Below are 18,225 nucleotides of genomic sequence, written 5' to 3' on the forward strand. Positions count from 1 at the left end.
AAAATAGGCGATTAATCGGTTAAAATTTGTTACTGTGGGTTAACAAATTCATTGTTAAATTTTGTTACTGTGGGTTAATCTAGACTATGTTGTTAACTATCTACAAGTTCCGTGATTATATAGCGCTTTAAACAAAAAAGATTGCATCAAAGCAACTGAACAACATTAATTAGGGAAACAGTGTGTCAATAATGCAAAATGACAGTTAAAGGCAGTTCATCATTGAATTCAGTGATGTCATCATGCAGCTCAGTTCAGTTTAAATAGTATCTGTGCAATAATTTGCAATCAAGTCAACGATATTGCTCTAAATGAAGTGTCCCCAACTAAGCAAGCCAGAGGCGACAGTGGCAAGGAACCAAAACTCCATCGGTGATAGAATGGAGAAAAAGCCTTGGGAGAAACCAGGCTCAGTCGGGGGGCCAGTTCAATTCCAGGCTGCAGCAAAGTCAGATTGTGCAGAAGAATCATCTGTTTCCTATGGTCTTGTCCCGGTGGTCGTCTGAGACAAGGTCTTTACAGGGGATCTGTCTCTGGGGCTCTAGTTGTCCTGGTCTCTGCTGTCTTTCAGGGCTGTAGAGGTCCTTTCTAGGTGCTGATCCACCATCTGGGCTGGATACATACTGGATCCGGGTGACTGCAGTTACCCTGTGTTAGCTTTCACTGTTAGGTCTGGTGGCTACGGTGACCTCGGAATAAGAGAGAAACAGACTAATATGAGCGTAGATGCCATTCTTCTAACGATGTAGCAAGTACATCGGGTGTTATGGGAAGTGTTCCCGGTTCCGGTTTACCTTATTATTGCAGCCTAAAAATACTTTAACGCATTTGCATATTAGAAGTGTATTAGTATGTTATGTGTAAGCCAGGTTAAAGAGATGGGCCTTTAATCTAGATTTAAACTGCAAAAGTGTGTCTGCCTCCCGAACAATGTTAGGTAGGTTATTCAGGAGTTTGGTCGTTAAATAGGAGAAGGATCCCGCAGTTGACTTTGATATTCTAGGTATTATCAAATTGCCAGACTTTTGAGAACACAGTGGATGTGGGGGACTATAATGTAACAAGAGCTTGTTCAAATACTGACGTGCTAAACCATTCAGGGCTTTATAAGTAATAAGCAAGATTTTAAAATCTATACGATGTTTGATAGGGAGCCAGTGCAGTGTTGACAGGACCGGGCTAATATGATCATACTTCCTGGTTCTAGAACTGGAGTTTGTTTACTAAGCGTGCAGAACAACCACCCAATAGAGCATTACAATAGTCTAACCTTGAGGTGATAAACGCATGGATTAACATTTCTGCATTTGACATTGAGAGCATAGGCCGTAATTTAGATATATTTTTGAGATGGAAAAATGCAGTTTTACAGATGCTAGAAACGTGGCTTTCTAAGGAAATGTTGCTATCAAATAGCACACCTATGTTCCTAACTGAGTATGAAGAATTGACAGAGCAGCCATCAAATCTTAGACAGCGTTTTAGGTCATTACATGCAGAGTTTTTAGGTCCTATAATTAACACCTCTGTTTTTTCAGAATTTAGCAGTAAGAAATTACTCTTCATCCAGTTTTTTATATCAACTATGCATTCCGTTAGTTTTTCAAATTGGTATGTTTCTCTGGGTCTCAAAGAAATATAAAGCTGAGTATCATCAGCATAACAGTGAAAGCTAACACCGTGTTTGATGATAATATTTCCCAAGAGTAACATGTAAAACGTGAAGAGTAACGGCCCTAGTACTGAGCCTTGAGGTACTCCATACTGCACTTGTGGACGATATGATACCTCTTCATTCACTGCTACGAATTGATGGTGGTCATATAAGTATGATTTAAACCATGCTAATGCACTTCCATTAATGCCAACAAAGTGTTCTAGCCTATGCAAAAGAATAGTGTGGTCAATAGTGTCGAACGCACTAACGCACTAAGATCCAATAGCACTAATAGAGAGATACAACCACGATCAGATGATAAGAGCAGGTCATTTGTAACTCTAAGGATGCCAAGTCTCAGTATTATGATACGGTCTGAATCCTGACTGGAAATCCTCACAGATGCCATTTTTTTTGTAAGGAATATAATTGTGAGGATACTACCTTTTCTAGTATCTTGGACAGAAAAGGGAGATTCGAGATCGGTCTATAATTAACTAGTTCTTTGGGGTTAAGTTGTGGTTTTTTGATGAGAGGCTTAATAACAGCCAGTTTGAATACAAGATACAAGTTCATTTCGGCTATTTAACATGCACTGTGACATTTTCACCCTTTTCAACTGGGGGACTTAAAGTCAGTTTAATAGTATTGAGATTCAAGTTGAATCTAGTATAAAAAAAAACTGAAGGTCTATGAAACATCAGTCAATAAAGCATTTTTTTAAACTATGGCACTTAAAGTTTTAAACTAAAATATTATTTCAACCATATAGCCTGTGAATTAATAAAAATGCATACTTTTCAATGAAAGAACACATGGAGAGTGTAGGTTGCTTCTGGTGATTGGATTTGTACTTCAATATAATGAGGTCCAAGTTTAAGAATGGCCTACACTAGGTTTTTATTTTTAATGTATTTTTTCTCTCTCTCTATTTAACAGTATTAACTTACAATGAAATACGTCTTCCTACAGGTAGCCTGAATGTTTACCTGCCTTGCTAAATGTTGGGTTCATGATCAATAAGTTGCAATCACCTCAGACTGATTTTGTACAATCAAATTGCGGACGGTGAACCTGAGTGCAGTTAGTGCGAGTTGAGCTCGCTGTGAAGTGGGAGCAGCTGGCAGAGGATTCCGCTTTATCTTAAAGTCTTCCTGAAATGCCTACGTTCACAAATAACAATGATTTTCGCAAAAATAATGATAAATAATCAATTGAGAATTTGTTATTATTATGGTCTAGTGAAAATAATAATATGGGCTGCAGGAATATAATAAATAAAAAGAGTATGATGTGAGTGCAGGCAGCATATTTCAACTCAAGTAGCATGACAACACACAGCCCTCACGGCCAAAAAACAGACAGGCCCACCAGGAATCGTCCCGGTGCTCCCGATTAGCCAATTAAGTACTGATGTGAAAGCTAGTCAAAACAAAAACTATAGTAGGTGTGTATATATATATATATATAATGTGTATTCTACAGTTCGCTGGTTTAAGTTACACCAATTTTTTTTTAGATAGAGCATGTCCATTTTGCACTAAGTAACCATAGCGTGACTGAATTCAGTCCAGCTGGATGGGGTTGGGGATTAGGGATAGTTCTGCATAGCTTGTGGGGGTTGAAAAATAAAGGTGTGAATTTCTTTCTCTTTCATAAGGAATAAGTTTTTTAAACTTGCAGAGCAGGTTTAGGCAAAGTGTCTGTTTTAGGCATCGTTATCTCACAACCAATTTGTACGTATTTTAGGAGGTGGCTAATTCGTATGAATTCATACGATCTCACTCGTACAGTTTTGTACGATTTATCTAGACCCCAGTGACAGGTAGGTTTAGGGACAGGGTTAGGTGTAGGTCATTTCAACTCGTAAAATACGTACGATTTAGCACAAATATAGCAGTATAGGCTATACATTAAGAACAAATCACTCGTACAAATTCATACGATTTAGCCACCTCGTGAGATATGTACAAATTGCCTTTTGTTCTTAATGTATAGCCTATTCTGCTTTGTAGTATTTTCAATTTTAATTGTATGTTGTTTTATTAATACAAATGTAAAAATATATTGCAGTAATATGAAACTGTCCCGAGACATCATGTAGGCCTAATTCTTTTTAGTTTCATTATTGGGCAATTCCAGCATTATTGACGTGACATTCGCAGTCAAAACCTGAAATATAAATTCCCACAGAATGTATTCATTACCAATATATTGAACCATCTCTTTATGTTTTTCTAAATCCCAAACAGGGTCCAGACATCAGAAAAGTATCCGTCTATGAATGTGTTTTATAGGCTATTTTAGATTTGGGAAATACACATGCATCATGACTTAACAAAAAAGTTTTTGGGAGGCCACATATTTTGTAGACTTTATGTGATTTACAATGCACAAACCAGAAGCAACAATATTTGCAGAATGGAGAAGGGTTGACCATTCTCAAAACATAAAATATCAATTCTATTTCAATTTTCGTTTTTGTGTTTCAAAAGGAAAAATCACTGTTAAGTCATCTCTCCATTACGGACATTTCTGAAAGAAGAATTTATGCAAACGTATAAAATGCTTTAAAAACTTTAACTGAGATGTCTAGAGGGTATTTAATAGGTCTGCCCCCCACATAAGATTTTTCTAGTTACTAGTAGTTGTATATGTTTATTTATTAATTTAAACGTATGTTTCTATTATATTATTTTTGTATTTTCCATAATGAGCCTTAATATATTCTGCGCTCAAGCACATGTATTAAGTTTGCCACAAAGCACAGGGAGAAGTAGCCTAATAATTGTGGAAAAAGGAGACATTTTAATTTTTTATTAATAAACTAATGTTTTCTTGTTGGCTGCAAGATGACATTAACAGTGCTGACTCTATCCACATGGACGGAGAGAAATGCAACATTCACAGATTACATAATCAGGGAGTATTCACTTTCGTTTTGAATTGGTTCGTTTAAAAGTAGACATTTCAAGTTGGTTCGTTTAAAAGTAGACATTTCAAGTTCCCACCCCAATTTTAAGTTATTTCATTATCAGAATTTAATAAAAAAAGGATTGAAAAAAAAAAAGGATCGTGAGGGCGCCTCCCTTTCATGCATGCACATTAATAATTTTCCGCACAAACACTTGAATATGAATAGTAATAGAGCATGTTTCTTTTAGATTACAGTATGGGATCCACATTTAAAATAAATCTTCACAAGTCTACAACCGAGACAGATGTCAAATAGCCTATATAAATTATAGGCTATTTGATGTTTTAAAATGGTCTAATGGCTGATGCTGCTCCAATTCGTTGATTTTGATTGTTTTAATAAATCTCTTTTACATCAAATAATGATACAAAGCAGGTTAAGTCAGATATTATTGTACAAATAGTTATAAAATGCTATAGACTGTGATTGCAGTTTTACATTTTGCATATGCATTACAAAGTTAGTTATTTTTACATGCAATGATACTAAATAAAAACAAAAAAAATTTGTAATGAATAAAAAATATGTAGACAAATAAGAATAAATGTTGTGCGTCACACTCAGTATTAATAATGGGAGCGAAATTATTCAGTGCATTACGTTTTACTAAAATAATGGAAATAATTTATAAAACATGCAACAATTTTTGTAATCAGTGTACAGACAGATATCTTTTCCCAAGTAGTAATCTTACAAATTAAAGGACAGGTAACGAATAACAAAGTATGTGGATGTTCTATTCTGTTTTATTCGTTCTAAGAAACAAACATAACTTCATAAGTAGGCTACTAAATTTTCACCCGTGAAGATTAAATATTTTAACTACAGTGTTTTTCCTTCATTTTCCCCCAACTGCAGGCGTCGAATGTAACACACCAATGAGGCAAAGCTGACGGCTATTTGGAAAAATGTGCTTTGATGCCTTTGTTTGATAACTTGGTTAAAGCGCCACTCAGCTGTCAAAAGCTGCAAATGTACTTTTCAGCCACAGAGGCAAAAAAAAGAAAAAAAAAAAGAAAGCACACTCTGGTTGGCCACCTACTGTATGCATGTTAAAACACACAGTACTACCAAAACATATTCGACCTGTATTACCACAGTAACACACATTGCTTTCACTTATTGATGACATCATACCCTCGGCTGGCTGGCACAGTAGATTCCGCCATAATCGTTGCCTTGGTTGGGTACGTATGTGTGGGGCAGGGCTCAAAATATGGGCAAGACCCTTTTGGGGTAGGTGTGTGTTTGTTTCGATGATTTGAAATATCAACACTGGCTACCAGAAATCACGTACCCCACCTTATAGAGGAAGAGACTGGATGTGTATGTTGCACAGGTGCCCTGCCCTTTCAATAAAGGCACACAAAGCAAATCTGTTCTTCTCAAGAGAGATTGATTAGTGAACCATGCCTCAGTCCCAACAACTTACACATGACCTTAGACCATACACCATACATCCTCTTTTCCCCAGACATGTCCTGGCTGGGATTTCTGCCTTTCCTAAAATGTCTGGGTTTTGGCTTTGTTTTCCTGATGCCGTGCTCTCTACACTCCTCATACATTATGGCCATTCCCTGTATATCCCACATTCTTGCACGTCACGATTGCTCGATTATTCACATTGCCTGCACATCATTGGTACTTTGCAGACATTACCTTCAGCAAGTAAGAAGACAATAGAAAAGCAAAGCCAAAATGAAATCTAGCCAATTTAGAAATCCCGACCAGGACATGTCCGGGAAAAAGATGACATTTGGTCACCCTAACAAAGCTGGTTTTGCTAAAGTACCGAGTGTTCATCAGTCTATCCCACCAAATGTAGGGCAAACCGAAAAAGATTTGTAGAGAGAACTGGTTCAAAGTTCATCCTCAACTTCATGCCGGTCTTATAAGCAGCTAAATGAAACCTTTGGCAGCAACTTTTGCTGCTATAGGAGGAACTACAAGTCATGTGGCAGGAGACACAGATATCAGCTCTTAATCAGCTCCCTAGGTCATGAATCAATATGCTGTGTACATGAATTCAGGCACTGGCTCTGATTCACTAGACTTTGGGACACTGATGACTCAGTTTCCGCCAACATAACCACAGCTGCGTAGGCTATGTCTACACTAATCCAAATAGATATGAAAATGCATCTTTTTTTCTGAATTTTTGCCTTCCTTCCAGTATGAGAGAGCATTTTTGTTCTGTGAAAGCGGAACTGTTTGAAGATGCTCTCCCAAGTGAATACATTTCAAAATGCCATTTTCACATTGTTCTATGGACTGTGAAAACGGAGGTATTTGAAAACGATGACGCATGCTTAGACGTGTACCAATATCTATGTTTATATCAGTATGTGCTGTTCACTTTCTCATTGTTGCTAAAGATATGTAACTCTGTACATTCTTCACATCACAGTCCTGCAAATATTACAGAAAACATAAAAAAATGAGGCAGGTTGTGATTTAGACCAAGCATATAGTGGTGATTGAGCGGCACCTGGACGCATCAGTGACTGGTGAGATATTTTGTGAAATAAAATAATCCTGCCAGAAGAATAGCTTGAGAATTTTCTTATGTCTCTTCCATCTGTATCATCTCAGTGAGCTTTTGGGGTTTTATGTATGTGAAGTCAGGTGAATTTAGTGTTTTCTGTCATTTCAGTGTGGATGAGAAACTTTCTGAAAAATGTTCAAAATGCTAGTGTGGATGGAGAATGTTTTGAAATGAAAATGTTGTTTTCAAATGTATCTGGATTAATGTAGATGTAGCTGTATTTTAAACTATTTTATACTTGCAAAACTTTTTCTTATTTCTTAAGGAAATTTTCTTATAGTTAATATATTTTTAATTATTATGGCCTATTTTATATATTTAATTGAGTTTTATGTTGTGTTGAATTAAAAACACAGTGAAGAGTTCAAATAAATCATTTTATCATAGATATGATGTGCTACTAATTTCTGCCCATTTTACGATTCATGTTTTCAGGCTAATTGCCATTTACCTGTTTTTTTTTTTCTTTACATTTTTGTAATAATTATAATTATTACATTTACATTACATTACATTTAGCAGACACTTTTACCCTTACCCTTTTTGCAGTATAATATCATATCACTGAAGAAGTTGAACTGGACTCGAGGACTGTTGGATTATGTCTGCATACTAGTGCATCAAACTCTTTTATTTTTAAACAACAACAACAGTTTTCCAGGATATGATACCATGACTGACCTACTATTTGGTTTCCAGTGTCTTTTAGGATGAAATAATCAGAATTTTGAAGCACTTCGTAGCATATAAACTAGATATCCATGAGCAGAACTGTACGATCCAATTTATGCATGTCTTATGTTACGAATTATGTCTGTAAAAATGATCTGTATGTTTTTTCGATGAGCATAATTTCAAAACACAGAATTTAAAAATATTTCTGCTAATTGTTTGCAGACAATGCTTCATTATATTATATTATATTATATTATATTATATTATATTATATTATATTATATTATATTATATTATATTATATTATATTATTAGTAATAGTATAGTGGTATAATCTATTTCAGATAAATTTGCTTCTAAATGGCACATAAGAATAAAACAGGGCCGGGTTTCCTGATAACGATTGATCTTAGCGCGAGTCATTTTATGATAGTTTGTTATTGTTTCACATGCATTTCCCAAAAATGCACTTAACACAATCGCACGTAGCTATGCTTTAAGTGCTACTTAGGAGTCACTATCCGTTTGTCAACTGCTGAAATGTCACCTTATAGAATGACTCGTAATTGTAGTAGCCTACTACATGCTCGTTTATTGAAATGTAAACCTAATGCTGCGTTCTAGACAACTCAGAAATAATAACTATAATACAAAATTATTATAATACAATATTATTATATTATATTATAATTTACATAATAATATACTTTATATAAATATATACATATTTTATAGTACTACAGTATATAATATAGAGATGTTATTTCCGGGTCCAATACATTGCTGGTTTAGGGCTTTAGGGCTTTATGATTACTCCAGAGCACTCGTAGATCTACGATGATTTTCAAGTGCTACTTAAGTTACGATGCTTTTGGGAAACAGACCGTAATATTAAGATCATTCGTACGATCGTTTTTACGAACTTCTTAGGCTTACGAAGCTTTTGATAAACTCAGCCCAGGTTGCATTTAGTGATGTCAGTCTGATGGTCTCTTCCTGTCTAAGTGGTTATTACTTGGTCAGAATAAGCTGCAGTGTGGACAGTTTTGTGACAGTTCTGTGAAAGGTCTGGCCATGTGAGACTATACAGGGTAAATTAACTTTTCGTAAAAAATGCTATGCTAACTATTTCCAGTCATCCTTCTGAGCAGAGCATGATCATAGTGTCTCTGAGTCTGTTTCTGCCTCTAGCTGTGTGTTAAAATGATTCCAACTCCACTCACTTTCCATTTTACCATTTTTTTTTTCTGTAGCCATGTCGATAATTAAATATCACACCATTTAGCATGATCTTGTTTACAAAGTGCAGTGCATGCTGGGAGTCTCCTGTGGATCAATTGAAGTGCAGTCTGAGAGAGAGAGACTGCCATCCCACTCCACACATGTGAACTTCATCTCTTACACTAATTATGTCATGTGAAAACTGCAGTGAAATTGACTGAGCAGAGATGTGTGTATTCTCACACTTGAGTTCTGACTGAGAGACTTGTGAACTTATCTCTCAGCTAGGCTGATAAAATGATCTGAATTCAGATGTCTAAGGACTGGCCATGCATTTAGGGTGTTATTACATAGGACAAGCGGTTTGAAAAATAGATAGATGGATTGATGGCTTTGTCTGAAATTACTGCACATTCTTATGTTCACTGGAAAGAGCTTTTGCTGAAAACCATGATTAAATTCATATGTTTAAAAAAATTATATGTTTAGAGAAAGAGAGAGAAGGCACAAAGAGAAGAATCAAAAGGCAGATTTTTTTTAGAAATGAGAAAAGCTTTATTATATTTATAGTCTTCTTTTATCATTTCCTTGACCACATGACCAGTCACTATGCTAAACATGTGACAATTTGCAGACCTTAACATCTCAGTCAGTAGGCTTTGGTCATTGTTAGCACCTCTGTAAGCTTATCAATTCCACATATCAAAAAATGGGGATACATTTGTTATCATTTGTTTTATGATGCATGAGAGAACATTACACTGTTGCCTTCCACCACAAATAACAATCACAAAGAACAATAGACTAAAATAAATAATAATACACTTGATTTTTCTGTTCAAATAATACAGATTCTTTTTTCATTAAAAGTGTACACATTTTTCTATGCTCGTTTAAGCATTATAAATAAAATACATAAAGGCCATGAACGTAAGTCATGTGAGATAATGTGGATTTTTCTCTCTCTCTCTCTCTCTGTGGTGCATGCTTCTGTTGCAGGATTGATAGAATCCTATTCTATCTATTTTCTCACCATTTTCTTGAAATGCTAGGCCTTGCCTTTGTAAGGAGTGAAATTATTTCCTTATGAAATGAATTCTTTGTGAAGCCAGACTTTCAGGAACTCTCGCAATGCAAATGCAGATGCACCAAAACAATGGGCTTTGATCTCCTCGTGGAGCCAAACAAACAGATAGGAAGATCTGGAAGAGAGACCATTTGCTCTTTGGTACCTTCACCCATCCTTCCCCCCAGGGCACATCGTCCAGGCAACTAAAAGTTGTTACGCTCACATAAAACATTTACTATATCTTCAGAATTCATGATTGTAAACTTTTCATGTTTGTTATCATTTTAAAGGTCTTTGTGCGATTGGTAAATTGGTCTCAATTTCACAGTAGTCATTTGTATTATAGGAGAGATTGAAAACTTTTGTAGAATTGTGCTCTGCTGTGAAGGGGGTGTGTCCCCCTTTAGGGGTCTGTGAGAATGTTTATCTCCAGCCAGGTGTGACCCTGATGTGATCACGGGAACCTAAAGAACCAAAAGGTCTTTTATGTTTTTACATCTGATTTGAAGATTTCTTTGTTGTCTGAGTATTTAAGGGAAGTGACAAAACACTACTGCGCGATTCTGTTGCCAGAAAGCCCATAGTGTGGAGTGTATTTCATATGGTCCATACTATGTATCTTCCTTAATTCAGGTATACTATTATTTATTCAATATTTGTTATTTTGTTAAATACTTTGTACCTGGTGAGCACACTGTATAGTTGTTTGTGCTACTACATGTACACATTAGCTAGTTAAGTTTATTCTCTAAAACACCTGAGTGCTTTGCTATGCATTTTAGACCATGTGTCTTAAATTAGGATAACTGTTACATGTGTGACTATGTTAAATTTGTGTGCTTCCTGCATGGATCACTTGGCCGTTCCCAATATGGCTACAGTGTGTCTTTGTGCAGAAGCAAAGTTGCAACACAACTACAATGTGATTTACAATAACACTATCCTTTCTAAATTGGCTTCTAATTATTTTCATTATGTAATTGGCATGATACAATTTTACCTGACTGATAATAAATTGTTATATTTGATTTATTCTGCATTATTCTTAATTCATTATTACTAGTAGATTAAAGCGAAGGTATTACCTAAAATCTGTGTTCAGGATTGTTCATACGAAAAGTTTTAATAGATGGAGCATGGGGCACATCAATTGAGTCCATTTCGATTTCTGACTATCACTGTCTTAAATAAGTTGCAGTTTTCGTAAATATATAAAAACTATGCTTTTTGTACGACTAAGCAGGGCGTGACCGACTTAAAGGTAGATATTTACCCTTCATCCAATGATTTAAGATCAGAAGACTGACGAGTTTGTGTCCGGGAAGAGCATTCAATCGGCCGAAATGTTACTTCTAAAGCGATTCCGGGTATGCAGTGAACGAATAATTGAAAGTATGTTTTTTTTTTAAGAATACTCAAATATCTAAATTAATAAACAATCAATATCTGTGATCAGCTTTTGATAGAAATATTGCCCAAATTTAATGATCACATGAAATTAGATTCAGATTAAACGCGACGCTAGACTAAAATTCAAACTAAATCCTGATAAATTCAGAAGCGCAAATAAAAGACCGAATACACATTAAACCTTTGACCAGGCCGCTGGATTCCGCTTTTTGGGCCGGCGGGTGGATCCTTACACCTTCTTTTTCCACTTGGCTTCCTCTGTGTGATTATTTCTTCTTCTTCTCTCTATGCTCATCTGTGGTAATTGCTGCTGTTGAATAACGCAGTTGTTGACTTTGACAAAAAAGTAGAGAACAAAAATAAAAGAAGACACAGGGTTTGATATTTGCATTTACAAATGCTTATTAGCTAAAATATAGTGAAAGAGTTATACACTGATGTCATTTCCAGTACTAATGATGTACACTAATTACAGCCAGCATGTTTTGACAACAGAAAATAAACAGAAAGAAAACTCTAGAACAGTGGTAGTCAGCCACATTCCTGGAGGACCCCCATCACTGCACATTTTGCATGTCTCCTTAATCAAACACACCTGATTCAGGTCACCTGCTCATTACTAGAGATTCACAGACTTGAAACGGTGTCAGACAAAGGAGACATGCAAATATGTGTAGTGTTGGGGGTCCTCCAGGAATGTGGTTGAGAACCACTGCTCTAGACTGCATAAAGAACTGACAGGATGTGAATTTTTTTTATTCTTTTTTCAATTTAATCTTGTTTTTCATATCTTATTCTCCTGCTGTCTCTCTTTATCTTTCACTAACACAAACACACACACACACACACACACACACACACACACACACACACACACACACACACACACACACACACACACACAAACAAAGACATTTATGCAAGCAAAATCTTGTTAGTGGTGTCTTGCAGTGTTATCAGTTTTGCTGCTGAAAATCTACCTGACATTTTTCAGCAGCGAGGTGGAGGCACTCTTAAACTTACAGCTTTGCTATTATTAGAGATGTGACTGCCCAGCACCGCTGAGACTCTGCAATTCACTCATATCTCTTGCTCTTGCTTTCACTCTCTACAAAAACTCCATTGCAAAGCCTCTGTATGATGTGTTTAAGAGGTGTTTAAAGCCTGCTCAGTAAGTCAGTAAGTAATTGTGTTAATCAATTAAGATCTCAATATTAACCAAAATATTCATAAATATATATTTGTGCCATAATTGAGTGGTGCAGGATGTGTTAAAGCTCCATGCTTTTTCTGTGCTCTTGTTTGACTTTTGTCAGCCAGTGAGGTAAAGTTGGTGCACACACCTGCAAAGTCTTCCATGGTCGTAGAGAAGTTCTACCTCTAAATAAACTTAATCTTGATCAGAATCTGAGCATGAAAGTGCATTGTTCTACAGATTCCTGCTGCTCACTGAAATGCATTCAACAAAGAATCATTTACTACTTACTGCTCAGAATATATATATATATATATATATATATATATATGTATATATATATATATATATATATATATATATATATGAATTAAATAAATTGACTAAACTCTTTCTGTTTGTTTGCACATCTGTGTCTCCTGCAGCAGGCACCACATATATTTTTGGGAGGGACGGTGGTCTGATCACATACACATGGCCACCAAACGACCGGCCAAGCACACGAGCAGATCGGCTGGCGCTGGGATTCAGTACTCATCTGAAAGAAGCTCTACTGGTGCGAGTGAACAGCTCCTCTGGGTTAGGTGACTATCTCAAACTACACATTGTAAGTGGACCCTTTCTCTATTTAACATAACATTGTTATGGAAAATACAAAAAGTGTATTGTATTATTACACTAAAAACGATTTAAAGATCCATTAATTACTGTACTAATTTACATAAGAGAACAAGGCACACACAAACACTGTTTTTACAATTTCATGCTTATACTGTCTGAAACTGCTTTTTCGTTCATGTATACAGTATTCACTATGTAATGAATGCTACATGTCACTGATAATGTGTGATTTCAGACACAACTGTAGACAGTGCTTTGCTATGTGTATGAAGTTATATTGAATATGGTGTGTACAAGACATGCTGTATTTACAACTGTCCAGAGCTGTACAACTTTTATCAGGTGTAAACTGACACACCAATTACTGTAAATGAAACAGAAGACACATACAGACACTTTTAGAGAAAGTACACAGACACAGTACAGCAGGAAAAAGTATTGTGAAAGTGTCATGGGTCTTTAGTGCTGGAGTGTTGCACTGTGTCAGGTCAACTCTGGCCTGCGGGTGAATGTAGGTTTTGAGAGTTTCACCTCTGCTGTGTATCAGATGGCAGCAGTGGCCACAGAAGTGTTCAGACACACCACACACAAGCAGCACATCTGAACAGACACATTAAAAAAGACACATCAAACAACATCACACGCACACAGCAGCACACATCAAGGACACTGAACACATACAGCAACACACGACTGTCCTTACACCGCAAGACAAATGAGACAGGCTTATTTATACCAAACAGAAAGAAAAGAAGCAACATTCCTGCTGCTTACCACATTTACATTTTACATTTGTTTATTTATTCATTTGAATGCTTTTAGGAGGCAATAACACTATAAAAATCTAACAATATAAAGAGTTTCAAGCAACATTGTATTGAATAGTACAGGCTAGAACAGGGAGGGCTTTAAGAAACCATGAAAGCATAAAAGGTTTATTTATTTATTTATTTATTTATTTTTGGTCACAGAAGACATGAGTTTTCAGCTATTTCTTCAATATTGTCAAGGATTCATCTGCCCAGCTAGGAAGATCATTTTACCATCGAGGAACAGTGAATGAGCAGTAAATTATTCTGGAAAGTGATTTTGTTCTGCTTTGTGATTGTACCACAATGCACTGCATACTCACTAACTGAAGGCTTCTGGAGGGAATGCAGACTCACGAGAAAGAGTGAAAGCATCAAGAATAGGTGTCTTGAACTTGATGCAAACTGTAACTGGTAGACAGTATAGATAAAAAGGGGTGTGGTGTAGGCTGTCTTGGGCTAGTCGTGCTTCTGTGATCTGGACCATTTGTAGAGGTTTAATTGCACATGACAGAAATCCAGCCTGAAAAGCATTGCAACAGTCCAGCATAGAAATGACAATGACAGCATGTTCAGTTAAGAAGGTCTTGATCTTACTAATGTTATGCAGTGCAAACTTTCATGACCATGCTGTCTTTGTAATGTGGTCTTTAAAGCTCAGTTGGTTATTTGGATTTCTGTCTGATCTGAAGGAGAACAGATGATTTAAAATCAGCTCTCATTATCTGCAGATCTTCAGTGACCAACAACAACAAGGCGGTCTGTCAGTTGAGTGGCCAATTAGAAATCCTGATTGCTTACCATCCAGCAGGATGTTCTTTAAAAGGGATGGTGATACCTGTTTGAAAACAGCTTGTTCAGGTGTTTTTGCTATGAATGGGAGAAAAGTGACAGGTCTTTACCTTTCTAGAAATGAAGTGTTTAGTGTAGGTTTTTAAGCAGTGGGGTTAACTGAGCCTGCTTGAATGCAGTGGTTGATGGCGTATATGAGTGCTGGCAGAAGAGTAGGAGAAGTGGCTTGTAAAAGAAGTGAGGGGATGGAGTCTAGAGGCAAAGGATGTTAAGGAGAAGCGACGTTTAGATACTTCTGTCTCTGTGAGGAGAGAGGAGGAGAAAACATATTTGCTGTGGATGTGAGTGGCCTGAGTTCCTGAATTTGTAAAGCTGAAAAGTGGCTGCTGATGTTTGTAGTTTTCTCTGTTAAAAGAAAATTGCAAAGTCATCAGCTGTTAAACAGGAGAATGGAGGCAGCAGAGGGGGGCAACGAAGAGAGTTTAATGTTTTGAAGAGTTGTGCAGCATCTGAAGCATGTGTTTGAAGCTCTGTTGATCCTGTATGGAAAATTTGATGTTTTGGCAGTGTGGACCTTGACAGAAAAACAGCAGAGACTGATACATACTTATTTCAGTTGGATCTTATTAAGATCAAATAAGGATAGGACCAAGAGGAAATCTGTAGCATTAAGGCCGGGATACACCAATTCAACAGTCAACAATATCAGGCCATCGGCAAGTGTTCGTCTGGTTATTTTTGTGTGTGTGTGTGTGTGTGTGTGTGTGTGTGTGTGTGTGTGTGTGTGTGTGTGTTCCACACAATGGCTCTCGTTGGGCTCACATCTGAGACAGTTTGTCCAATTCAGCATATTGAATTGCCATCAAGGCCGTCTGCAAGAGTCAGAACTCTGATTGGATGTTCAGTTTAGCAAAAGAGTCATAAGAATTTAAGTGAAAGTGATGAAAATGGGCAAGTAGGTGTATGACTGTATCTTAACTACTTTAACTTATGAGTAGCTTGTAATTTATCAAGCTACAGTTTCAGAGTAGCTTCCCCAACACTGCCTCTGGTCAAATTCAGGTCTCTGTTAATCCCAAGGTGCTAAGAGCTTAGGGAGTAGCAAAGGCAGGAATAAAGTCTACTTTGTTTACAGTTTACTAGCAATTCTAGAGACCCATAGAAAATGAGGAAGGTGCACTTGAAGAGGTACAAACCGAATGCAGGTTAGTAAGATTGCAGTGTCAGATGTTGCAGTTTTGCATAGAAACAATTCAGTTCAAGTTTATTTGTATAGCACTTTTCACTATACAAATCGTTGCAAAGCAACTTTACAGAAAATTATGTTTCTACAATATTTAATAGAAGATTATCAGTGGTGACTGTCAGTTATTGTACATATTGCAGAAATGTACGATAAAAAAAAAAAATTAAAAACATAATCAAACAGATGATGAACACTATTAACAGCAATTATTATATGATGCAATCAAACTTATAGCAAAATTTAGTAGTTCTGTATGTTGTTTCAGAGTTGGCATCATCTGAAGTCCTTTGAGGGGCTGGCAGCGTGCCCACGGGTCCTTGAAATCCTTGAAAGTTTGTGAATCTGAAAAAAAAAATAATAATAATTTTGAATTTGAAGTGCTTGAATTTATTTATTTCTGGAAAAAAAGCTATATTGTTCCCTCTGATCTGCTAATGTGATATTTTGCCAACACTTTTTTGGCCTATGTATACTAGCTTGCTTGATTTACGTTAGTTACGTGCATTTACGCATTACGTTAAGTGTTTCCCTGTAAGGTACTATGTGTTATATGTTGCCATTATGTTCACAAGCGCACAAAATTACAACTATGGTACCTGAAAATCAGTTTGGGTGAATGCAAAGAACGTGATTATTGATCATAAGCACAACATCCAACTAAGCATGAAAAAATGCAATCTGCCTGAGGGAAGACATCTTTTAGTATTGTAAGTTAATGTTGTTAAATAGAAGAACAAAATTACACATTTTTAAATTGTAACTTCTAGCATATTCCTAATCCTGGACCTCATTAATATTGAAGAACAAATTCAAGCACCAAAAGCAGCCCACACATTTAAAGTTCTCTTTAATTGAAGAAATAATAATAATAATAATTTTCATAAATTCAAAGGATTTTATAATGCATGTGGTTGCAATAACATTTTAGTTCAAGTTAAAAAAAAATGTTTTATTGATTGAAGTTTCATAGACGTTGTTATCCTTTCAAATTTATGTCATATTGTATGTAATTTCACAGTATATTCACCTCCTGAATTACTACACCACTTGTGCAGTCACAATTCTATAGAGGTAAAATTTACTCAGGCCAATGATTTGTGTATAACATGCGTGACATTTTTTGTATGACATTAAACTTTATTTTTAGAATAGTTGTACATAGGTTAAGCAAAACAAATGTGATTATTTCTGAGAACCTTTTATACATATACTTAACTGTAGACACGGAAATGACATACTCTATGTGGTACAGAGCAAATATTTTGAGCGTCCCTTTGTCTGTCCCTTATTTTCCTGTAAAGAATTACAGTTGTCCCTTATTTTAATTTTCTGAAGTTGGCAACCTTAATGCAAAAGTTAATATCAGTTCATTTTAGAACACAGTATAGGATGTGCTGAATATTCTTCAGATTTATGCAAAACAGAAATATGACAAATAGAATATCAGATCTCTGTCATATGGCCAAAAAATTAATTTGAAGGTATTGGACCTGAAAAGTGCATGAAAGGTCCTTGAATTTGAAGTTAACCAAGGTGTGGGAACCCTGGGTTGGCATCATCTCTTATCAGGTGTTCTGGATCCAAACTGAAGCTTGTGTAAATCCTAGTTACCATGGGATGTTAATCCTGTGGCAGAAACAGAGAAACAAATAGAGACATAATTAGTGTAGCTGCTGTTCCAACCAAGCAAAATGTATTTGTTTAACCCAAGCTAAAGGATAATAATCTGCATTTTATCAGATAAAACTGCAGTACATGATTATGAGATGCATTATTTGAATGCTTGGCCAAAGAGGTGTTTTTAATCTAGATTTAAACAGAGAAAGTGTGTCTGAACCCCGAACATTATCAGGAAGGCTGTTCCAGAGTTTGGGAGACAAATGCGAAAAAGCTCTACCTCCTTTAGTGGACTTTGCTATCCTAGGTACTACCAAAAGTCCAGAGTTTTGCGACCTTAGGGAGCATAATGGATTGTAGCGTGGTAGAAGACTAGTTAGGTATGCAGGAG

At 36.2% G+C, this 18,225-nt stretch overlaps 1 protein-coding gene across 1 annotated transcript in view; it reads left to right on the forward strand.

Annotated features, from left to right (window-relative positions):
- Nucleotides 1-18,225, forward strand: part of LOC109108178 (neurexin-1b-like) — a gene marked incomplete at its 5' end in the record, with an annotated part of 133,584 nt that overhangs the window by 28,117 nt on the left and 87,242 nt on the right. Inside the window, 1 exon segment of the mRNA XM_042768406.1 lies at nt 13,175-13,356. Within this exon segment, the coding sequence (XP_042624340.1) occupies nt 13,175-13,356 (182 nt within the window).

Source organism: Cyprinus carpio, chromosome A13, assembly GCF_018340385.1.
Source record: "Cyprinus carpio isolate SPL01 chromosome A13, ASM1834038v1, whole genome shotgun sequence".
NCBI classification, from domain to species: domain Eukaryota; kingdom Metazoa; phylum Chordata; class Actinopteri; order Cypriniformes; family Cyprinidae; genus Cyprinus; species Cyprinus carpio.